General features: G+C 38.8%; 1 protein-coding gene across 1 annotated transcript; it reads left to right on the top strand.

The window, feature by feature from the left end:
- The first annotated feature begins 776 nt into the window (after positions 1-776).
- On the top strand, positions 777-24,190 carry crebrf (creb3 regulatory factor). The gene is made up of 10 exons (XM_011483240.4): positions 777-914; positions 8,126-8,374; positions 11,886-12,011; positions 13,401-13,576; positions 15,031-16,160; positions 16,258-16,455; positions 17,113-17,302; positions 17,390-17,463; positions 18,811-18,930; positions 19,118-24,190. Exons 2-10 carry the CDS (start codon positions 8,366-8,368, stop codon positions 19,234-19,236), a joined length of 2,142 nt encoding a protein of 713 aa, XP_011481542.1. The 5' UTR covers positions 777-914; positions 8,126-8,365; the 3' UTR covers positions 19,237-24,190.
- The last annotated feature ends 1,144 nt before the right edge of the window (positions 24,191-25,334 follow it).

The raw sequence follows: 25,334 nt of genomic DNA, 5'->3' as shown, positions 1-25,334 counted from the left end.
TGAGAAAATCTAAATATGTGAAAAAATGTCTCTTACAAGTGGTTCATGGTTTCTTTCTTTTCCCTTAGCAAAAAGTAGTCTAAGAATACTACAAGTATAGTCTGTACGAAAAGTGAAGCCGTATAATTTAAGTTTACTTTTTAAATACTATCTAAATATTTTAATGTTCCAATACACCCTGAAAAAGTATTAAGGTAGTTCAATTTCTACACTACGGTCTATTGCTATATAAAACAATAAAAAAAGAAACATGCATTTTGTTGAATGAGTCACAGAGAAGAGTAGATTCTATGCACGATTATGCAGAAACTGGAAAATTAGCCGTTTCCATTCCAACGACTAACTGTTAATTCTGCCATTGACTCTCATTTGGTGTTTGGTGGATTAGATTAGATGATAAATGTTTAAGCAAGGAGATATTCTGGAAAATAAACATTTTTAGTCTAACTAGAAAAACCACACGAATGATTCGTTTTTGTTTGTTCTTCTAATTTAGAATTGTGGCCATCTTGTAAGTGCTCCAAATTAAAAGTTTACTCCAAACGGAGCAAAGGAAAAAAGGTTAATTACGCGGATTTATGGTAAAGAAAAGCAATTTTACAAAATAAATTTTATTAGAGGGATTATTTTAGTCATTTCATTTCTTTTAGCGTTGATTGATATTTCATCACTGTAAAATAAAAACGCTGAAATGTTGCAGAAATGTTTTCGCCCAACCCCATTGGTCCAGCAGCACCCACGTGGTCTGGTAGTCACGCGTTTTCCAGAAACCCGTCAGGAAGGAGAAAAACAAAACAAACCCGAGAGCAGGAACAGCGTGAGGACACCATTCCACAGGAAACCGTGTTATTTCCAAGAGAGGAAGCTCCAAGAGGTCCAGCGTTCAGACAGACGTATGCGAGGGTGCCGTACAAGTAAGCAAGAGCGCTTTTTAGCCGCTTTAGGGAAACTTTTCTGCTTGGTGGATGTGGGCTCTCACCGCGGCGCTGGATTAGCTTTGAAGCTAGCTGCTGCTTGTTGTTATGTATCGGGCTTCAGCTGGGATGAAGAAGGAGAGGCCATACTGACCGAGCTGCGGCTGAAATTACACCAAGACTCGCAGTTTGCGCATGAAAAAAAGCACAATTAGTCCTAAACCAAATACACAAGATGATCAGCTTTTTGCTCAGCGCAGTTTATTGAGGACTTACAGGAAGTAAATAAATGTAGCCAGAACTATACTTCACGACGAGCTGGGTTAAATATCTGATTCTCGACTTGCTAAAAGTAAAATTAAACAATGTTATGGTAATTTTGTTGGCTGTTTTGTCTAAAAATTGAGTAGTTTGCTGAAGCAAAACGTGTAGTATTTCGGATAATTGGCAGCTATCTTATGCTTTCTTTTTCTAACTAAACATGTATTATGTCAAAGCTTACGTTACATTTAAAACTTTATCATAGACTTTTAATAGATGTAATGTCCTAAGAAATTACACGTTGATTTGTTGAGAAAAACCCAGGTGGGCCATGTCATGCTTAACCCGAGGTCTCGTTAGGTACACGCCCCCCAAACAGTAACGGCCAGCGCTCGTGCGAACAAAACCTGGATATCAATAATAATAAAGAAAACAACTCACCGTAAAAACACATTTACTGTTCATTTTCCAAGTTTTAAGGCATATTAGAATATTGTCCGCATCCACAGAAAATGTGCTTACACCTCGTGTGCATTTGGTTAGATAAGCCCTTTGAATAGTTCTTTATTTCCTTTTTAAAATGAAATGTGAGAAAATGTTACAAATGTACTAGTATTTCTGTAGTGTCTTTGATTATTTACAATATGGTTCATCACACTTTATGTTATCTTTAAATTGTGCTATCTAGGCCACGGGCATGTAGGCCTTCAAGTTGTTTATCTTCTGCCTCAACCTACATTACAAAAGGGGGTTTATATTGAACCAGTTCCTGTAACTGGCAGTCCTTCAAGCCTATCAGAGACGCCGGTAGCCAGGACGTCATCTTCAGGCGTCCAATAGGAAGGCGGGGTTTGTTGGGTGTTGCCGCTAGTGGGTTAGGTTGAGGTTTTGTTTTGCTTTGCTGAGGTTCTGCGATGGGTGCAGAGACTGGCGAGATACCTGTGTCTTTATAGCTCTGCTGGGCTTTACAATAGGTCAGTTGTAATTCATATCTACCTGTTACAGTAAAGTCAATGTTTTATGTACATGTTGGTCAAATTAGATTCTGATAAAGAGAAATTTATCGTATAGTTTGTTTAGTTTATATCATAATGTTCATGTCTGTATATCCCCCTTTTATTTTAGTGTAGAAATAATGTCAAATTAAAATAGATGTAAAGCCCATATGGGGTTAATCAGTATTTTCTGCATTAAAAAACATTTCTTATAGTTACACACATGCATGCTTCAAATTTAATATATTTTTTAAAATATTTTTTGCCATAGATGTTGCATTGATTCTATTAACAAGTAAGTTTATTTGATCCTAACAGGAAACGCAAGAATAAATAAGCATATTTGTATTTCAGGTTTGACCTTACTTTTCTTTCTTTTTACTTGACCAGTTACGATCCTGCGTAAGTAAAGTATTGATTGAATTCTTGATAACTTGTTGAACAATTTTCTTTTTTACTAGCAATAAAATCAGCCTTACTGACCATACTCTGATAATAATCAACAACTCTATCACTACAAGACAGTTTCTGTACAGTATTTACAATAATCAGCAGTTATGTAAACTCGCTTTATCTGACATGGGTGTTATGATGTTTTTACATCTCTTTTTAAATGTTAGAATAAGTTAGGCGGGGTGTGTATTGGACCTTTACTGCATTTCCCCTAATCCTTAGGGAGCTTCTAAGTGATGTCATAAAAAAGTCAGGTTCAGGTCAGCATTATGATAATAAATGCAGCGTAGAAATGAATTATAGTTTGTCTAAATTTCTGAAAAACACCTGTGAAAGCTAAAACAAAACTCTAACTTTTTCAGTGAATCTTTTCTTTGCTGCCATATTGCAGAGATTTCTGAGAAAGGCTGTTAAAATCAATTGGTGACAGTTACTGAACTGCCAAATCCCTATCACCTGTTTGCTTACCACTATACCATCTAAATGAATGATGAAAATTGTCAACCTTTCGGTATTTTCGACTGTTGGGGAGATTCTATTTTCAGTCTGTTGCTGTGGCTCTGCACAAACCTTGTAGATTAATGACCTTTTGCGATGTTTGTTCTTGTTTGTCCCTCTGTTTAAACAGCGGGACATTGGCTGCTCGTTGATTCTGCAGTAAGCAAGGCCTCACGGGTATCAGTGGGTAACCTGCTCTAAAGAAGGCACTGATGATTGGCCTACTTGGAAAATGTCCAGTGTTGTGAAATTGAGATTGTCAGCTGTTTGCATGATAGTGAATGAAGTGGGATGAGGGCAGCATGGCCTCTGCTGACCTTTTCCTTTTCTCTTTCTTCTGTAGTTAGTTGTTAGTCAAAGATTTTACAAGCAAAATAGGGGTGTAGGAGCTTTGCAAAGCAAACTTACAAAAAATCTCTTGATTTGACATTTTTATCACCTTTGTTGTCTACAAGTTTTTGTGTCTTTGTGGCACATTTGTCTGAGAGGAGGTTTTTGTCATTGTGCAGTTTTAATAGATTTTATTGTAAGAATTAGAAATTACAGTTTGTCTGCTAAATTACTTTCAACATAAGCTTTTGTCATGCAATGTAAGAAAAAAAAAACATGAGCATTCAGTTTTATCTTCCTGTCTAAAACCAAAGATGCTGTAACAGGAAGCTTTACATTAGTGCTCACTTGTTTGACTAAGTTGCCAATTGGGGATTTTCCTCATTGCTTTCAGTGCAAAAAAAACCCTTCCTGACCAGTTCAACTGTTACATCTCAATATTGATGACCTTCAAGGATGTGTATACAGTCCTCTTCTTTAAGCTATCTAAACGTATTCTGGCAAAGCAGTCGCAATGCAAGCCTAGAAATAAAGTTGTCAAAGAGCCGATTTTGAACTTTCTGTATTGGCGGTGCAGCTCCATGGTGGAAATATGGCAACTTTTGTAATCAACAGGGAGGAGTTTGTTCCGATGAGTTTCTGGGCCTTTAGTATTTGAGGAGTACCAACGTTTTTTTTTTTTATAGACGGGGAAAAACGCATCAGCAACAAAACTACCTGAGAAAACGAAAGCATGCCTTCTTTCTAACGAAGCTCTAAATGAACTTCTGACTGAGGCAAATGGCGTGACTGTCCGGTACATAAACTGCACAAATGCTGATCAGACGGTAGAGGAAGGGGGAGAACAATCATTGGGGCCTTTCTGCACGGCATCTCCTTCTGGATCCTTCTCCATCTCAGCTGATCAGCAAGCACTGGCCGTCACCAGTTTCCCCCACTTCTCTTTTTTTAGTCTCATGTTTAAAGGAAAGTTACAAGTCGCAACAAATGAAGCTTTCTGGATACTTTTCCGCTTCACCATCTGCACTTTACTACTTTTTCTTTTTCCCACTTAAACTGGTTTTGACAGCAATGATGATACCCATTAACATAACTTGTATTATGGCACTGGCATTGCTTTGTTCTCTTTAGGATATTGACAATATTGTCTGAATTTTGAAGTTGAGTTTTGAATCAGTTCATAGTGAGAGCTGCTGCAGTTGAAACACACATTTAGAGCCAGGCAGATGACAGATATTATCGATTGTAGGGGCGGTGTCGAGGGTGGAGAACACAATTTCTGAAATTGAAAAGCTAAAACTGACAGAAACGAAGTACGATTGATCCGCTCAGGATCAGACAGTCACTTTAAGATTTTCCCCTGTTTTTTTCCTAAAAAACAAAATCACTTTTTACAAAACATGTCTGCAGATATTCATAAAAGTCTACATCTTATACAAAAATAATGAAGACAGTTGTGATATGAGCTGAGTTTAATGCTTCTCTGAGATGTTTCATACCTACTCCTCTCCATCACAGGCTTTGTCAGCCACTGTGTAGTGAGGTGGATTCAATTAAATTGTCCCTTTTGTAAATTTGCTCTCTGCATCCTCTGTGCGTCAGCACCATGACTTGGTTTCAGCTCTCTGCTTGTGACCACAGGCTTTTTGTTTCTTTCTGTGACAGTTGTGTTTCAGGGCTTGACGCAGCTTTCTTTGTTGTGTTAAGGCCATGTGTTTCCTTGCACTGCTGTAAATTTAATCCGACCCAGCTTCCCAGGAAGGAAATACATGCAGGAAGTGCACACATTTTTGTATTTGGTCTATATTTTTGAGGCTGAGTTGTTTCCAAATAATTTGTTGGTGAATTTGGTTCCTTTGCACCTGCAGACTTGTGTGCTTAAGTTTGCATTTGCGTGAAAGGTGTCACTTTCCTTTAAGCGGTTGTACAAGTGGCGTGAACTGCACTTCCTGTGTCTCTGAGAATAGTCAGGAGGGAGAAGTTCACTTGCGAAAACGCTTTTGACTGGAGGAAGTGATGGTGTTAATGATTTTTTTAAAATGGAAGTCTTAGCTATAAGCTGTTCTTCTTTATCTCGTTTTACATTTTTCTTTAGTTTTTGCTCAAGCAGCCGGATGAATGCTGTCATTTCAGAGCAATTTTTAAAGAAAGCTTAGAAAGTTTAGAGAATAAATGACCTTTTAAAAAAATGCTAAGACTGATTTGGGTTTGAAAACAAACCTGAAGAAAATATTCTTGGGGAACCGGAAATTTCACAATATTTTACCCCAAAACATTTTTCAGCTTTAGCTGCAACCATAAAATATTTGTGGAAAATGAAATGCTATAGGTAATAGAACTACTTGGCTTTTTCTGTATGTTTTACGCCTTTATTTTTGTATAAATGTAGGTAAACTACACCCACAAACCTTAAAGACCCAGTCTGATCATCTTTTGATCAATTGTAAAAGCGTTCCCAGTGGTCTTTTGAACATGACAATGCAGTTTTTAGCCAATATTTAAAAAAAACTGGTGTTTTTTAGGACAGTTATTCTGCACAGCAGGAGTTCATTAGAAGATCACCTCCAATTTGTAGGTTGGAATCCCCCTTTCTGTCATCCATCTGTTTACATGATCTCCTGCTAGACGAAAACCCCTTAGAAACCCCAACCTAATATTTGCGGTGGTTGAACAAAAAGCATGAGCAATATCTGAGCTATCCAGCCGTACAGTATTGAGCCAGATACCAGCTCAGACAAGGAAAACCAAAGACAGACACGAAATGTAGTTGTCTACAAGCGATTGTATCAGATTGGAGCGGAGCTGGAAGCCTGTTTATTTTTTTAAACAACAATATTTCATTTGCTCCTGATTCACCATGTTTCGAATAAAGAAATACCCAGAGATGCAGTTCTAAGCTTAATTTTCTTTATCTATATCCACCATCATCAAAACAAAAGTTCACAAAAACATGTTAAAAACACAATTTTCATTGGAGTGGGTCTTTAAACTAAGACATATATTGTCAAAATGAGAAATAACAGATTCCTTTTTATGTTGTTTGCCACAGGAATTTTCTGACCAGGCAATGTTTTTCCGCTTTAACGTGGTCTGCAGTGCATTCAAAGACGATCAGTGCAGATCTGAAAGACACGTAGCAGGAAATGGTTTTAAAGAATACCAGAAAGAAAACCTGAAAAGGTTAGAAGCTGAAAAATGCCCTGTAATAATGAAGTTTCTTCCCTCTAAATGTTGCCTCTCTGTTATCATGAGTCCGCACAATCGTTCTTCTCTGAGCTTTAGCACCTACAAGGTTTTTCCCCAGACAATTCTTCTTCTTTTTCCCACATATTTCTATGTAGGTAATAAAAATACTTGGAATTCAAACATGAAAAACAGGTTGCCTCTGTTATCCTGCATTACTCGGAGTCATTCTTCATCTTCTTGTTTCTCCGTTTGAACACCAGCAAGTCATCTTGACCACATCTGCATGCTACAGTGCACTGAGTGGCTTTGGAACTGATGTTTTCAGTCGATGGGGACTTTAGATGCTAAAATACAAAAAACAGCAGCTTTGTTGCTTAAAAATGATAACAGAAAATCAGGTATTTATGGTGAAAACAGGATAATTTTTTTTTCCTCCACATTTTAATAACAGAGGAATAGAAGTGATTGTAAAAAATGGGTTTGTTGGGCTGTTCACCTTTTTAATCAAGCAATTCACTTATAATTGAATAATCCATGTCTTATAAGCAGAAGGCACTAAGAAATTCTGGAAGCCTCTTAGTGTAACAAATTAAGATAGGAAAAAATATAGAATTTAAAGCTCGAGATCGTCCAAAGGATTGAATAGTTTAATTTATGGTAAATGAAAATATAGTATGCATCAATAATATATTGGAGTTAAAATGTTTTGTCTAATAAATGAAATAACTGATTCCTCAGTTTGCAGGAGACCACAAGGCCAACAGGAACAACAAATGATATCAGGTGTTGGTTTCCTTAGAAAGATAAGACTGGATGTTGTTTGAGCTGCAAAAAGCTTCATGTTCAGGGACGTAAAATAGTGTTAACCACAAAAATAGTTTCAAATTGTAGAATGAACAGATTTAAAAAAAAAAAAGATTTAATATACAGAAATACAAAAAAGAAGCAAAAATCTTTCTTTGGAATGCCATTTCAATTAATTAATTAACATGCATAAAAAAATTGTATTCATTTGTCCATGTTTTTAATGTTAATAACTAAAGTAAATGGTGCAAAATGGGACATTGGGATGCTTCAGTCACTTGGAACCAATCGGTTCCAAATGGTTCTGATAAGCAACATGCATGCTACTGTTGCCAGCTAGACTTGTACACAAGTCTGAATATGATCATCACTTTATTTACATTTTCTCCTGACGTCATAAGAAAACTTGTCAACAAATAATTTCCAGATATTTAACTAGTCGATATAGCAGTCTATGGTGTTACAGATTGTATTAGTTTCAGATGTTTTGCATTTTATAACACCCCATCAGATAACGTTCTTCTTCCTGTTTTTCTTGCAAACCTGTAAACTGAACGATACTGTCCTGAAGCTCCATTTGAACGTCACAAACCAATGTGGTTAAAATAGGCACCTTATTTTTATTCTTTAATATTTTTTTGTTTTACATCTATTTTCTCTCTTTTTTTTCTTTTCTTTTTGCAGGTCTGAAGCATACAGAGAGCTACACCAGTCCACAAGAGACCAGACCAGGTTGGGCCACCTTAATCGCCCTCTCCCTCTCCCCCGTCCCTCCAGCCGAGCAGACTGCATTGGCAAGCGCTCTGTGGTCGCCCGGCCCTCCTCAGCAGTAACTCCCTGTGTTGATCCCATAACCTCACACCACTGGGACTGGACAGTAGACCCAGAGGTTCTCGAAGCTGGAGCTCTAAGCTTTGTCTGGCAATGCCTCAGGTAAGCTTTGTATAAAACAAACCATTTAAGTTCACACACAAGAAAATGAAAGCCGGCGTGCAGCAGCCAGATCCACGCAAGGCTGTACTTGTGAAAGTATTGTATATTTTCATTTCTGATATTTAGAGAGGCAGCACTTTAATTCAAAATAAGGTCTTGATTCAAAACAATTTAATTAAAGTAAAACAAATCCACATTTTACAACCTGCTTAATTGAAAGCACAAATGCTGCTCAACAGGAAAATAAAAACTGATTCACATTATTACAGATCTTATATATTTTTAAATGTAAAAATGTAAGATCCTTTAGCTATTATTATCAATTATCCACCGTTTGATAAATATGTGTTTAGTTGCACCAAAATGTTTTAAGTTGTTATGAATCTAATGCAAAAATCTTTCAGATTTCTATGTGTCAAGTCAGATTGAACAATAAAGTTTTGTGTCAACAGAAGGACTATTTGGATTATATGTTCTGGTTATCTTTATTTTAATGAGCATAGATTCCTGTTGTGATCTCTGCTGCATGGGGAGTATGAATCATTAGACTTTTATCACTGATGGTGTTGGTGCCTCTCTTCGCAGCACAGGATGTGTTTGCCAACAGCTGGACTTTTATCGTCTTCATCTTGTGTCTATTTTTGGTGCTTCCGTGTTTGTCTGTTTATTGAAACAGCATGTTTTTTTAAGGAGGTGATTGTAGAATTCGGATTTATTAGACAAAACGTTCAGCTCCTTTTTCCGAATTTCCTACTTCTGTTTATGTAACTCACTTTAAAGAGAAAGTTTATTTTGACTGAAATTTCCTCAACCTGGGTTTTTACCAACATAGTAATGTAATCAGTAAAGGAGGAAAAAGGTTTCTTTTAAGTTGTATTTTCATTTAGAGTCATCAGAATGGTGTTTATTTGCCGTCCTGAAATCCCAATCTTTGCTTAAAAGACCTAAGGAAGTAAGTGACTGGAAATCTAGAAATCTGCCTCCCAGCAGTTGCTGGTGCAAAACTCTGAGTGGGCCAATGATTGGATTTTTTTTTTAATTTGAATTTGATGAACTGATGGATTTGAACAGCACAGTGCTGAATATATTATTTTTTAAATTTCTGATTTAAATTAAATGTTGCTGTTTACTAATTTTTTAGGGTTTTACATAACAACAACTACATCTACATCCCTTTTTTTTAAAGACCCACTTCAATGAAAATTGTGTTTTTGGCTTTTTTAACATGTTTTTGTGGCTTTTATCTGATGATAGAGGACAGACTTTAAGAATATTTAGCTGAAATTTGTACGTCCGAGTAACGTATTTTCCGGACTATAAGTCGCCCTTTTTTTCATAGTTTGGCAAGGGGTGCGACTTATACTCCGCAGCGACTTATATTAGAAATAAATTGAAATAAATACATTGTTAACCCTCCTGTTATGTTCATTTGTGAGGAACAGAGATGATGTTCCTGGGTCAATTTGATGTATGAGGTATGTTAAGTGTTAAGAGTAGGTTAAGTGACTCAGAGAATCAGCAAACTTTTTTTACAGTAAGATCTTGAAGGCTAACAACATAATATTCTATTTTCCAATGATTTCATAGATTCAGAAATGCAATAAAAATGACAACTGTTTCTACAAATACAGGATGAAAACAGAGTATTAGTTGGCCAATGATGCTTCATGAAAAGAATAAATAAATAAGTTTGAGAAAGAATTACTGTGAAATTATGAGATAAACAGTCTGCTATGATTGTGTCATATGAGGTTGTGCAAGTTATTCTATCTTGGTCTCAGATTTTGTCAAATAAATTTCCCGTCAAAATGCGACATATAGTCCTTATCTGTTTTTTTCTACTTTATAATGCATTTATGGGCTGGTGCGACTTATAATCCGCAGCGACTTATAGTCCGGAAAATACGGTATTTTTAAAATTCAAAACAAATGCCGATTGAAAGTACTTCTTTGTTATGTAGAAAATAGAATCGGCAGGTCACAAGCTCTCTGCTCCGCTCCATTCTGATGCATTCCCTTGTAAACGACTAGATCCATGTACATCTTTGTACATCTGGCTCCTAACTGGGTGGCTCGATGGCTCCAGTACTGCTCGCCATTTTTGTTGCACCTGTAAGGTTAGGTTGGGGGTGTGAGGGGCTGTAAGCTACCAGAAAATATGATTCTGTTATTTAAAACAAATATTATGCTAGTAATTGGATTTGAATTTGAATCTTACCTTTTTCTTTTGCCATACAATTGCATTTAGTTTATTTTTTCCAGTTTTACTTTTATTTTTCCCTAAATACAAACAGCCAGCCTAGCAGGAACAGCATCCTGATCGCTGAGTCACACACACCAATGAAATGAACAGTATGACATTTCTCAGCAAGTCTGTATTAAGTTTTTTTTTATATCCTAATCCAATCTGTTCACCTCAAAAACCTCAACTTAGGCTTGTTTATTTTTAAATTTCTGCTTTTAAAAACTTTACATCAGTCAGTTTAAGAACTTTTTGAGATTCGCCCAAATTGGTTCGTTAGCTTTTCTGCTTTTTCCTTTTTCTGTGGTTAGTTCTATTTATGAGTTTGTGTGAACCAGTAGATCTTATAATAATAATTCTATGTAAAAAAGTTATACAAACATTGATTTCAGTGAAGTTGCATTGAAACCCAGACTTTTCTGCTTTTCTGTGTGAGTTTGGGACCATTTCTAGGAATTTTTAGAAGCCCAATCACTGATGTTGGGTGAGTTAAATGGTAATGGTTAATGGCGTATACTTACATAGCGCTTTTCTGCCTTCCTCGAATGCCCAAATCGCTTTACAGTCACAGTCCCATTCACACACACATTCACACTGCCAGTGGAAGTTTGGTGACTTTTTAGCTGGAGAATGAACAGAGCTGAGGATTTGCGTGGACAGTGATGCTTAGCTGTTGTTGGCTCAGCTGTTTAACTTGAAGTGCTCTTTTTCTTTGTCTTCTTGGCTGAGTTGTGGCAGAAACTGCCGAAACTCAGTTGACAATCCAGCAGAGATGGAATTTTCTGTGTTGCTGTAAAGGTTGCATCCTAAAAGTCACTGAGCTCTTCACAGAAAACCTGCTTTGTTTAACAAATGATTGGAATTGGAGACTGCATTAGAAGTCGCTTGATTCCTCCGTGTCAATGGATCTGATTAAACCAATTGAGTTTTTGAATTGGAATGTCCTTTGTTTATTAATTCTGGGCCTGATAATGCTTTACCATGGACACTAAACATCATTTTTTAAGTTTAGTTTGTAGTTTCTTTGAGTGAAATAAAGCTGTTTTTTCTTTCCATGCATCTAAAAGTCATGATGTTTTACTTTGCTTTAGCATTAAGATGGAAGGAGGAGCTTAGCGTGTCCTGTTGAGAGGCAGTGAAGAAAACAAAAATCACCAAAGCTAATATAAACGCCAAGCCTCCTCATCAAGGTTGCTCTTATATTATGCCAGAGGTGCTGCAGATGCTCATTTTGTTTTTGAATGTTTTTCCTTCTCTTTTGTAATGCAGCCCAGCGTCAGTGGGATGGAGCCTCCCTTTGGGGACGCCTTTCAGAACTACTCCTTTGCTGACCAGGCTTTGACCAGTACTGAGCTGCTGGCAACCAGCTCTGACCCAGATTTCATGTATGAGCTGGTGAGTAGCCCCATGCACACGCCCACAATCGCTCTTCTGAAGAAACCATAAAGTGAGGGCTTAGTGAGCATCCTGTGAGTGCTCCTTCCAGTTTTGAACATTTGAGGGATGCACTGCTTTCATAAAGCAAGACAGTAAACATTTTGGTCTAAGTAAGTAAAATACTAGATGTACGGATCGGAAATGCTTTTTAATAAACAAAGACGTTATAAAAGTTAATTTTTTGTAGTTGTACCTCCAGCATGTAAACCAAAAGAATCTCCTGAAGAGACTTGATCTGAGAGTTTGTACAATCTTAACGTTTTTTTTCTGATGCACTGTTGTCAGGCTTTAGCTTTTGTTTATCTATTCTTTTCATGTTTTTTCCAAGTTCTTTTGTGAAATCTGCGACTTTCCCAGCTGCTGTTGTGTCATTTCCATTTTCTTTAGGCTTACACATAAAGAACTACAACGCTAAAGTGTTCATCACTGAACTAAAATCAAACAAATGGGTTTTCACCTGCTTTACCTGGTTTGGGTGTAAGAATTTGTTAAAAGTACTAAATTTTTTAATGTTGGGATAAACTGAAACAGTCCCAGTTTTATAAATATTATTCTGGATTTCAAACCATTTTTCTCAGATACCTGCTTTAAACAGTTTTTTTCTGAAATTATTTTTGAAAAAGTACCATGAAACTCTGTAGTTTGTATCATGAGTGTGTTTTTCATCCTTCTCTTGAGTGAAGCTCTTACACAGGTCAGTAGATCTGAGTATTTACAGGAAGTTTGATTGTTTTCAAGAGCGTTCTCCTGACTCCTTGAGGAGATGCTTACCTGCTTTTCTCTATGTTATATGAGAAATTTCCTGTGATATCAGTTGTAGGTTTGTTGAACTTCAATGCAGGCATAAAAAATCCCCTTTTGCCATCAGCTCCAGGTTTCCTCCTTGATCTTCTGTCTGATGCAGGCTGCACAATCATGAGTCAGTACAGCACGGGATTCTTTTATTCTGTTGTAATATATTAGCAAGGTGGTGGTGTTCAGAGCCACTCATTCAGGTCTGTCTTAGTCTCTTTCCCAGGATAGACATCGTTTTTATATAAACGTTGAATTTTAACCCAAGAAGTGGCACCCTTGTAGGATGTTTTTTTAGGATGTTTAAAATTATTGCAAACAGTTTAAATTATTTATATTTCAATTCTTTTACTTTTATCAAAAGTAGTACCAAACAAAAAACTGTCTGTCTTTGCATAATTTTGTTGTTTTTCTGGGAATGTGCTTGTGACTGTAATCATTTCTGAGTCTTTGATTATAAATGTCTTTAAGACCACGAACAAGAGGTATTATTGCAAAAATCTAAACCTCTTTGGACTCTTCTTTGCTAAAAGTGCTTCCTTCTTCTCTCTGCAGGACAGAGACATGACCCACCGGCAGAGTCCCTGCGGGGACAGCATTGTGGGGTTAGGGGACGGAGGCAAGGAGGTGGAAGGAGGTGTCGATCAGTTCATGGGTCTGGGAGACTGTGAGACCGTCTGCAGCAGCTCAGCGTTTGAACAGTGGGACTCGTACTGGGAAGATCTCACCAGGTACTTAATACGTTTTGTGTCAAGTTTAAGCAGCAACAGATAAGAAGTTCAGTTAGCCAAATATAGCCGTTACATCTAATTTTATATGCTTAAAAAATCATTGGTAAGTCATAATAGAACGTTGACGCATACTTGAGTCTCCACCTTGTGCTGTAGATTTATAATGACCTCATTTTAGGGAAGAAAGCTGTGTAGTTAGATGTAGGTTTATTCCAAAAATAAACTGATGTGTCTGAAGCTAATACTTGCTAAATATCACTGGCAAAATTCTGAATTCAAATAATTTTGCTTAACAGTTTCCCTGTCTTATTTCATAAAATTTTGTTTTTTCCCATTTCCATTCAAAATTGAATACAGTGATCCCTTGATTATCGCGGGGGTTACGTTCCAAATAGAACCCGTGATAAGCAAAACCCGTGAAGTAGAAACCTTTATTTTTTTACAATTATTATACAATGAAATTCACTATTATACATTGAAAAGAAAGAACAAACCATTTTACAGGCTAAATCAATTGTTTTTTTAACAAATAAAAGTACTTTAGAAACGTTTTTCAACAAATAACTTCTGTAGTGTGCTGTCAAATAATAATTTCAATCATCGATAAGAACAGAAGGCTTTAAATTGCGGAGATTACCCCGCCCACCGCGACCCGAGTGGATTAAACGGAGGAAAATTTAAAATGATTATGAAAAAAATAAAAAAGTACAGTGGGACAGATAGTGACACCGGTCTTCTTTTTCACTGCTCTTCATACTGAGCCGCTGCATCCTCTGCAGCGTTTTTTCCTTTTGAAGCCCGCGGTGCAGCTGCAGGTGTGTTTGTTCGGGAGAGGAACATATTGATAGGCAGTTGTTGTCGCTCTTTTTTCTTCTTTGCTAAAGATCCTTATACACCGACATGCCACCATCGATTATGTTGGAGAACTGTAATGAACGGCTCATCAAAGGGTCCCATTCTTGAGCTACTCGCTGAGTGACTTTTTAGCCAATCAGAATGCAGAACACAATGCACAATCCAAATCCGTGAAGTAGCAAAACCGTGAAAAGTAAACCGTGATATAGCAAGGGATCACTGTATTTGTTCAGATATAAAAACACTTCACAAAACGTTCTGGTTCGTTTTTGGCTTACAAACTAGCGTGTTGTGTCAAGACTGTTCCCCTGGAAAAACGTATGAAAGCGGAAAAATATTTCCGTATACCGGTACTTTAGATCTCTATTTATGTATTCCAAAAACATCTGTTATTGTGATAAAAGGGAACTTTTTTTTTTGTCTAGCTCACTCTAAAATTTCGAAGGCCTGTTTATTTGGATGTAGTCCAAACAGTTTAAGCTTTAAATGAAGACAACTTTATTTTTGTGACAAAAAACGTTTAAAGCTTTAGTTTTTCATTTGTGGCTTGAAAACTCCTTTTAACTTTTGCTTCTGCTGTATTATTCTGTCTTTGGTAGATACACACGGCTGGCCAGCTGTGACATCTGGGGAACCAAAGAGGTGGATTTCCTCGGACTGGATGACTTCTCCAGTCCGTACCAGGATGAGGAAGTGGTTAGCCGAACGCCAACGTTGGCTCAGCTCAACAGTGAGGATTCCCTGCCTGTCTGTGAGACTCTCTACCCGCCCATAGACCTAAACCTGCCTGCCCCACAAGCTCAAACCCCCCAACTCCCCTCTCACAGTAAGAGGCTCCTGGTTCCTAACCAGGGATTCGGTTCTATGTGGCCTTCCCCAAGCGCCTCTTCCCGTCCTTCTTACAGCCGTCCTCCAGACTTTCCTGAAGGCTCCCAAAAGGCAACCAGGCCTGTTCCTTCCTGCACAGAGACTATGGCAAAGGCCCAGAACTATCTTAGTCTCACCCAGGACCACAGCCAGACTCAAAGCAAGTCTGTGGGGAGAGGGACAAAGATGGCCGCCCCGGGTTCTCTCGGCATTGACTTTGTCCGGAAGGCTAAAGTACGAGTGAGTTCTGTTTACAGAGCTCCAGCTGAGTTGCCTTCCCAGACAGATTTCAAGGGGTCAGACCCGCCTCTAGCCCACTGCCAACCTGAGGAGGAGAAAGCTTCCACTTCCACTTTGGTTGGACTTCCTGCTGCAACAGCCAGCAGCTCTCCAAGCATGGCAGGCTTTGAGAAGAAAACGGAGGGCGTTGTGAAGAGGGAGATCCCAGGAGGATGCCCTGCCTCACTGCCTCAGCTAGTAGAAGCAAATCAGGCTCTGAAGAGCAGCAACTCCGGGCCGACCAGCCTGGAGGATGTGGCAGGAGCCAGCAGCGAAAGCGGCGTTCTCGGGGTCGCAGACCCTGAGCAGGGCAAAGAGGAGGAGCACAATTATTCTCTGTTCTTGACCCGCAGTGGACTTACAGGCAGAAGCCACTCCCAACTGGAGGAGGATGAGGATGAGGGGGACGAGGACGAGGGAGAGGAAGATGAAGGGGATGGGCTGGAGTTGGACGACGAAGACCATGATGAGGGTTTTGGCAGTGAGCACGAGCTGTCTGAGAACGATGAGGAGGAGGAAGAGGAGGACGAAGACTATGAGGCAGACAAGGATGACGACATGAGTGATGCCTTCTCTGAGCCAGGTTTACTGCTTGTTGAGAACTTTTTTTTTGACCGTTTTCCCTCCATGTTTCCCTTGTCTTCCTCTAATTTCCGTTCTTTCCTTATCTCCTCCCCCAGGCTGTGACATAGAGCTGATGGACGACGTGAAAGGCCTGACAGCCGGAGTCTCAAGCCGCAAGAGAGGCAAACGGCGCTACTTCTGGGAGTATAGCGAGCAACTCACGCCCTCCAAACAGGAGCGCTTACTCAAGCCGTCTGAGTGGGACAGACACACGTTGCCAAGCAACCTGTATCAGAAGAATGGGCCTCTGCATGGTACGCACGTAAACAAAACCTTAAAGAAACAGCATACGTGGAGATGCAGTTTTTTTTCTCCTGTTTTTTTACTAACAATTTTTTTTTGGAGGCTGCAGTACAACTTGTGAACTCTGGTAATGACGGGACTTTCCACAACAGCAGCTGTTTGTAACATTTTAAATAGACCAGTTTCAGTGGTCCATTTGGAGATAATAAACAAATATAGAGGGTTTGCCTATAGGTGATGCAGACATACTCCTTTCTGTGCAAATAGAAAACTCTAATCATATTGACAAGAAAATAGGCCTCTTATTTACTTATTTATGCAACAGTCTTTTGGTTGTTTTGCTTGTTTATTTCTCATTAAGACATTGTCCTAAAAATGTAAAGTTTCCATAGTTAAAGCATCACAGACTTACTTTTATTGTTTTTATAGCTCTTGTTAGGTTTTATATAAGATTGTATTAGTTGCAAAATAACTTCATAAAAAGTTTTTTTTGTTTTTTTCGTATTTAGCACTAACCTTAATTGGTAAATACAATTTAGGACTGCATGTAGGGCAATTGGTTTTAATCTTTGTTACATTTAAGTTGTAAAAAAACATTAATGTGAGTTTTTTTGTATTTGTTTTTAGTTCTGTGGTTTTGTAAACTCTCAACATTTTTGTTTAAAAAGGAAAATACATGCTGAAGAAGTCTCGGCGCACTGATGTGGAGGACCTGACTCCCAATCCACGCAAACTGCTGCAGATCGGCACTGAGCTCCGCAAACTGAACAAAGTGATCAGCGACCTGACTCCGGTCAGTGAGCTGCCGCTGACGGCGCGACCACGCTCTCGCAAGGAGAAGAACAAGCTGGCATCCAGGTAAAACTTGCATGCATGCATTTCCTGCTGGAACTGTTAGTGACCATTTGGCCATGTGTGTTTGACCTCTATCCGCCATTTGTGCAGGGCTTGCCGTTTAAAAAAGAAAGCTCAGTACGAAGCAAACAAAGTGAAGCTTTGGGGACTCAGTACGGAGTATGGTACGTTTACCTACAGCATTTTGCTTAAGAATTTTTTGGCAAATCTGTTTCGTGTTTGTTTTTGTCAAACATAAAAATCTGCTTCTTCTTAATTTTAATTTATTTTCCCCTTTAATACTACAACCTAAGACAGTTAACATCTCGCTTCAGTCAGGCATTTTTCCACAATTACTCTAAACTGCAGTTGCTGGAACCGCTTTTGGTGAAAAAAAGCCCAGATCTTTTCATGTTTAGCAATTAAAGGACAATCTCTAATTATCCTTTCATTGAAAAGATAATTTAAAAAAGTTATTCTGATCCTGCTGTGCCACTTTTTGAACACAAACAGCCTCTCAGAACAATTTTATTTACACAACACCACACCATTGTAGACAATGAAAACTTCTTATCAGGCTGGAAAAGTAAGTGGGATTATCAGGTTTAGTTCCTATTTGGGACAAATCTTATTTTGAAAACAGGTGTTATGTTGGTCATAGATCATAGAGTATCCACACCATGCAGGCTGGCAACCTGTACATTCTTCCTCTAGGTCAGATTATAGTTATGCAGACAACACTGGTCTTCATAAAACCCAGACTCTCTGAGAATCCATCAGACTCTTTGCTGTTTCTTTTTGGGTGCATGACATGAAACTGTGTTTGTATGATAGAAATATCTTATTAGAAGTTAGGAACCGGATAAAGAAAATTCATGTAAAGAAAATGGTATGGTAGAACAGTGGTGGGGTTGTACAAGTTTGCTTCCCTCCGCTCCCTTTAAAGCAATCTGTGATTTGATGACTAACTGTTTAGATTTTGAAAAAACAGGAGTCATTATTTTTGGAAACACAAAGGAAAGGGTGAATAAAAACTAAAAGTCAAGTTAGTGTCCTAAAGTGTCCTAAAAGGCTTAGACTTCCTTCAAACAGTCTTTTGTCTGCTCCTCCAAACAACACAGTGTAAAAGCATTATCTCATTCACAATGCATCTGATGGAGATTTAACCAGAACTCGGAGGACCGACCACATCACTCTTGTTATCAAGCACCTACAAGTCCAGCAGGACTTCAAGATCTGCAAGAAGCCATCAGTTAGTAGAGCCTAGAGTCAGAACCAAACAGCTTTTTGCTGCTAGGCTACACACAGACAGAACCAGCTTCCTGAAGAGCTCAGATGTTCACCAGCTTTATCTTTATATTGCTCTTTTTCTTGCCTTTATTTAAAAGATATGTTTGTAGTACTTTAAAATATCTGGATTTTATTTGTATCTTTTTTTTCATTAATACTTTTACCAGAGCCTTTTTCTTTCATGTAACCACTTTGAATTGCTTTGCCTTGCCTTTCTTTTAACTGAAATGTCACTTCTTCAGATCGGCTACTGTTTGTGATCAACGCCATCAAGGAAGAGATAATGGTACGAGTTGAAGATTCTTCTCCACGTTCAACCAACATGACAGAGACTCTGGAGCAGCTCATCCAGGAGACACTTGGTGAGACCAAAGAGCCCAGTCATGGATTAAAAAAATGGTTAAAAGATATTAAAAGTATTCTTCTTGGGTGATCTGGCCAAGCCAACCTTTCTATTGAGTTTGAGAGAGAACTGTAATGAGTTATCTAGACAATTCTTTAAGAAGTGTTGCATTTATTCTTATGCTTCTTGTGCCTATTCTTGTGCAGTGCCATCACCTGTTGCTGGGCAGACTTCAGAATTTGTCAATAATATCTTGGAGAACACAAGCCGTGGCGATCCAACTGGCGGTCTGGTCGGCCTGCGAGTCCCCACCTCCAAAAACTAGACAAACAGCCGTCCCGAGAGAGAAGTGGACAGAGAGTTTTCCACTTTGCTGTCTCATTGTAACTATGCCCCTCTCTGCATGCCCCTCCAACCCAGACTGCATACACAGTGTATGACACACACACACACACACACACCAATCCTTATGTGTATGTCTGAGCGCTTGTTTTCACCATGCACCTACCTAGCTTTCAGCCTCTGCATGCAGAGACGGAACATCATCATCTCCCAAGTCATGGTGGCCACTTGTCGGGAGAAGTTAATCTAAAAGCAAGTGTCGGCTGGATAGACGTGTATTGCTGCGCCCTTAAAACCACTGGTGATGAGTGTTTAACGTGTGCGGGTGGTTTGGTTGGAGGACAAAGACGGGACATGAGTGCAACCTCTGGAATATTTCCACAGAAACCAACAGACCCTGACAAAAGGTTGAAGAAGCTCCAGTTATTGTGTGTTTATGAAGAGGTTTGCCCTACAAAAGCAACAAAAAAATAACAAATGGAATACTAAAGACTGAAGAATTCCAGGATGTTAAATTGACTCGTTCACTAAAGCACTTTGACCATTAAAAATGGCTCTGGTAGTTGCAAAGAAAACAAATGCAGGTGGTAGCAAATGTTTTGTACTGAAGGCTTAAATATGTTTATGCCATCACCTGTTTGCCAATCAGCTTTGCTACTGTAAGAATAGTTAAAGCAAATGAACGCTTGACACAAAAAAAAAATCAGTAGCACCTGACCGTGATCAGTTGGGACTAAACAACAGCCATCCTGCGCACACGGAGCTTGTGGCGGACAGGAGACAGCTCTGTGGCTGCTTTTGACAATGTTACCTTAAACAGGAGAGTGTGGGCTAACCACGTGTTGTGGAAGAGCATGTAGCATGGTGCTTTCTGGCCTTGTGTGGATCGTAACTGGACTGGGCGAAAACAAAAAACAAAAAAGCGGGTGTTCGGCCAGTATGGGAACAAGCAGGCTTCGAGGAAGATGAAAGTGATGACATGAACAGCGATCCATCTCCTCCATGAAACTGTACCAAAATGGTTCCCAGGCACCGGCTCCCCTCTTTTTTTTGTACAGTAGAGGTGACCAGACAGTTTGGTGTGTTCATACTAGTTTTCGATCCGAGTTCTATTCATTGTGCCTTGTGTATGTATGTGTGAGAGTCTCTGTAAATCTGACTGTGTGTGCGTTTGTGTGTGTGAGAAAAGGGCTGAACAGGAAGTGCAGATATGTTGGAGCCCCTTGAGTTCCCGCTCAGGCGGGGAAATCGTTTGTGAATACGAGGAGGGACACACTTGTGCGGTGTGGTGTGTGTTTTTGTCGTCTAAAGATATTCTGAATGTACATAGACAAATGGAAGCTCTTGTTGCGTGATGCCACAGAGTTAGTGTATATAGGAGGGCTCTGCAATAGATGACCTTTGGTTTTTTGGTACTCTGTCTTTGGCAACTTAGGGGGCGGGGTTAAAAGATGTTTTTCCTTTAAAATTTGCACACTATATTTTGATTGTTTTTTGTACCAAAGACACATGCAACGAAATGGCAACCAGCCAGTTAAAGTAAGGTTTTGCACAGCTTACCTGACGCCGTATTGAATGTAAGAAAAGTGGGAGGGTCAGGGAACTTCATAGAACTGTGAAATTATCTTGGGTCCAATTCTGTACAGAAAAGGAACAGTCATTTTGTCTTTTGAAATCTGAAAAAGTTAACCCCCTCTGTGGGCTTCTCCAGTAGGTTGGTGGCTTTGGAAGCACTTATTCCTGAACTGATTCCTTCCTCCACATGCTTAGTTTGCTCTCCGTGCTCGCTAGGAAAGGAAGCTGAGGGCGCTAATAGATAAGCTACGTTACAGTTGTGCTTGTTTGTCACAATGGCCGACAATAACCAAAATATTTGCGTCTCACGTCTTTGATTTCTATATGTAAGTTTTGAGTTTTGTTGTAAAGTACTGTAGATAGCGACATTACTGATATATCTATCAATGGTAAATGCCACTTTAATGACAATGATTGATTTTTAAGCATGACACATTTCTAAAGCTTATCCTTACATTGAAAGCATTAGAAAAAAAAAAAAGCAACAAAAAAATAGTACTATATTTTTGTATTTTAGCTGCCTGCTTATTTTCCTGTTGATTTGGAGACAGACACTGGCCAGAGGAGATGTGTGAGGCCTCATCTAAGCTTATTTGACACTTTTGTCTTTTTTTTTTTTTTTTTTTTTTTTTGGAGAGAAACCAAATTCCAAGGCTAGATAGACATGTGGGCTGACGAAAAACCAGCTGCAGAAAAAAATAAAGGCGATTTGATTCTGTTCCACCGTGATCTGGTCTGCATAATTTCCATTTAAGCAGCTAAATTCAACATTTCACTGACTTGCATCTTAGAGACTTACTAATCTCTCGTGTACATACATGTAAAATACATATATACATACACTGTGCAGCCTGAAAAAATGCCTAACTTCTTATATTTTAGTTTTTTGATGTTGCTTCTTCAAGGAAGAGCTAGTGTTACCTGGTTGAGTCCAAAGTCTGATAGGATTAGAGCGTTGATGCTCAGATCAGGAAGGTCGGAGGTGATGTTCTCCTTTACAGAGCGATATCCCATGATGGCGTGCATACACGTTTTTTCCGTTCCATCTAATAAAGAAAAGGGAGAAATGGTGCTCTTTCTTAAACCAGAGTTGAGTACCCACGATTTTTTTTGTAGCTTTTTGACTTGCTGTCCTCTACCGCCCAGCTACTTTTTCTTCGTGTTTGAGTTTTGAAAATAGTTGATATGTATCTAAGTGTACAGATTATTCTTAGTTGTTAAAAAACAAAGCACTTTGTTCAAATAAAGAAGAAGAAAAAGAAAAGCATTTTTTCTTCCATCTGCTGCTAAACGGCCTCGTGTGAATGCTGCAAGTGTACTTGATGACTACTTGCTCAGTACAGTCTATTGCCAGACAGGGCTTGGTCTACAAACTAGCAAGGAATAGTGTGTGGCCTAACGTTGGATCGACGCAATTTTGAAGCCGTGAAATGTTGTTGCGGGGCTTTGGTGGGATTAGTGATTTGACTGGATAGGTCCTGGTCAGAGGTGCTGTGATGGTATGTTTGTGTTCTTAAACAAAAAGAAAAAAAAACAGAGGGTTTTGATTCCAGGGCCCCTACTTTGATCCTGATGCTGACCCCCCTTGGCGTCACGATTCATTTGCCTTCAGTAGAGGTTTCCTATGGAAAAAATGATTCTGCTTTGGCTTCCTCTTCAGGGTGATGTACAGTGTAGACACATTTCTTCAGAGAGCTATATTGTTATCATTTTTAAACTAATTCCTACTTGTGACTTAATGAGGAGAGGTTTTGCCTGGGGTGACCTAGAACAGCATGCATGAGAGATGCCGTTCTGTGCCCCCCCAGGGGAGGTTACTATATCACTGTACTGTATGGAAAGCCAATTTACAAATAAATAGTCAATCCGGACACTTATTGCCTTTTGAAATGACCTTTCACACATACACACAAACTGAAATAACAACAACAACAACAATGGCGGACATGTATGCAGTTTAGGGGCAACCCTGAGGTCGCTGACATTGTTTTGCCCGCACAGTAAATAAACCAATTTGCTCAAAATAACCTTGACTGGAGTAGCAGTGAAGTGCATCTAAAATTGGCTTCAGGAGTTGAACCTATTTGATCTTTTTTTTGTCTTTCGCAACAGTATTTGAAACTTTTTTTTTTCTCAGCTGTGGTTTGATAATAGATTATGCTAGGGGTCAACAGTGGATACAGGGCTGCTGATTGACGGCCGGCTGGCAAAAATATATAAGGAGAAAAAAAAGTGGCGTCTGTGTTTAGTTGTCTATCTTAATTGGCTGGTTAAAGAAAAAGTCCTCACGTGTCTTTACTTTTAACGTGATAGGTGCAAGCTGTGCAAGTTTACACTTCAGCCAGGAGACTCTGTGGCATTTTAACCGTCAAGGAAATTAGTGAAAATCCACGCCAGTAAAACTTTTTCTTTCTGATGACTCAAAGTCCTGCAATTATTAAGCAACTCGAGTGTGTAACTTTGTGCAACTCTTGTCTAATAAAAGCTACATGGATCCATAAAGCTCTTCAGCAATTCAGGGTAATATTGTTCTTCTATCTGATGTGTGATGACATATAAATTACAAAGAAAATATATTTATGTATTCCAGTTATCGTCACCATTCTTTACTCTGTATAAACTATTGTCTGTATGTGTATCTTTATGAATTATCAATGTCAATCACTATGGTGCAATGCTCTGTACACAAAGTAAAAAACAAAGGCCAAGAGACTGACACAAAAACCCACCAAATTCTCATCACTCATAGCGAAACAAAAATCTGCAACATTTTCCAAGGATTTGACACCGATGTTCTGCTGTGATCCGACTGGGATTTGTCACATAGTGGCTCCGCCCCCACCTCCCTGCACTCACCAATAATTCTCATTTGTTCTGGTGACGTCATGATTTTACTGTTGGACCAATCAGAGGAGGATTCTTACGAATTCTTGCTCTAAAACAAGAATTGTGATTTCCTTTTTTCTTTTCTTTCTTTTTCTCTAACTTATTGCAGTACCTGTTTTGTAAAAGCCAGACTCCGTTTGACACGATGAGCCAAAGGAAAAAAAGTTTTGATTTCAGAGTCAAAAGCACTCACCTTAACATCCAAATATGCACAAACGTTCTGATGTGTTAGCATGAGTGGTTTTGAGCCGTCGTTGAATCTCACACCTACGAATTCCAAAGGAAGTGCATCCCAACACTTTGTTTTACAGTCCAGTAACTTTCCTTTAACAACTTTTTTTCTTTTGCTCCTAGAATTGTGTAGGGGTCCGTGTGTTGCTTTCATACCGGTGTCCTTAAGACAAGTGTTTTCATTTTAATTGTAATTGATTTAAAAGTATTAAAGCTCTTTGGAGAGTAAAGCTTGCACATAAAAACTACTCCAGTCATGCAAAAAGACTCCAGAATCCTTGCAGTTCATTACTGCGCCCATTTCCAGCTTTGAAGGATATATATATATATACCGTATATATATCTTTTCACCACTGTATTAAAAAGGAACATCCCTGTTCGGGCTGCAGCAGGAAAAGTGGAGGATGCTCCCTTCTTGCAGTGAAAACTGTAGATGCTCTCAGGCAACTGCATCTGTAGAACAAGTGTTGCTAAAAGCACTTAGGTCTATCTGAACGCCTCTTGCTGGTCGTGTCAGACCTTAGAGTCTGGCTTAGAACTTCTTTTGTATCCCTCGGTCTTGTGTAACTGTTGTAAAACCATTTCATTCCTCATTAGCCACAAACTTATTATACTTCCTGTTTATTTTTAATGTCAGCAATTCATGGATTGTGTTTGTGGATTCCCTGCATAGGTTGGGAAAACCTGACAACAACTTGACTCTTAGGACAAAAAAAAAAGCTGCAAAGCAATTTGGCAAATTGTGATTGTTCAAAAGTTGTTGCATGGCTGTTTTGGGGCTCTCTGTACTCTCAGTTGTATGATTTCATACTTGCTGCTATCCAATGAGCACAAAGAGACTTCAGAGTTTGATTTAACAGTGTCCATGACAAATTTCCTTTTTTTTTTTCCCTCTCTCTCCTCCCTCCTCCTTCTATTACATTCACATGACACTCCTTGCATTTGGTTTTTACACTTACAAGAAAGGAAAAAAAAAATCAAAAAACGATGCCTGCTAAACCAGGTGCCTTAATCGAACATGACACAAATCTGCACCTTCTGTCAGTCTGGAGGGAGTTTCCCAACAGAAACAAGGGACTGAGTTTCCCAAAACCTAAACTTGAAGTACAATTCTAGAATGAAAACCTAATTTTCCGCATAATTTTCAACATATTTTATAGTGAGAAACTTTCAACTGAAGATCAAAGTAGTGTAATACTTTCCTATGGGACTTCCATTTGGTATTACAGAAGAAGATCCATTAAAGCTTGCAATCTAAATTAACGGCGCTGGAGGAAACCCGGTTGTGTTTGTAACTCTTTCTCTGCCCACTATGCCACGTTCTTGTGATTTCTGTATTGGCTGCTGCTATCACTGCTGGTGTCTTGTGTAGAGAGGAGCAAATTTCCA

The sequence above is a fragment of the Oryzias latipes genome, chromosome 14 (genome assembly GCF_053564925.1).
Source record: "Oryzias latipes strain Hd-rR chromosome 14, Olatipes_Hd-rR_3.1".
NCBI lineage: Eukaryota > Metazoa > Chordata > Actinopteri > Beloniformes > Adrianichthyidae > Oryzias > Oryzias latipes.
Note: the sequence above shows the minus strand (reverse complement) of the source record. Positions and strands in the feature narration are given on the sequence as shown.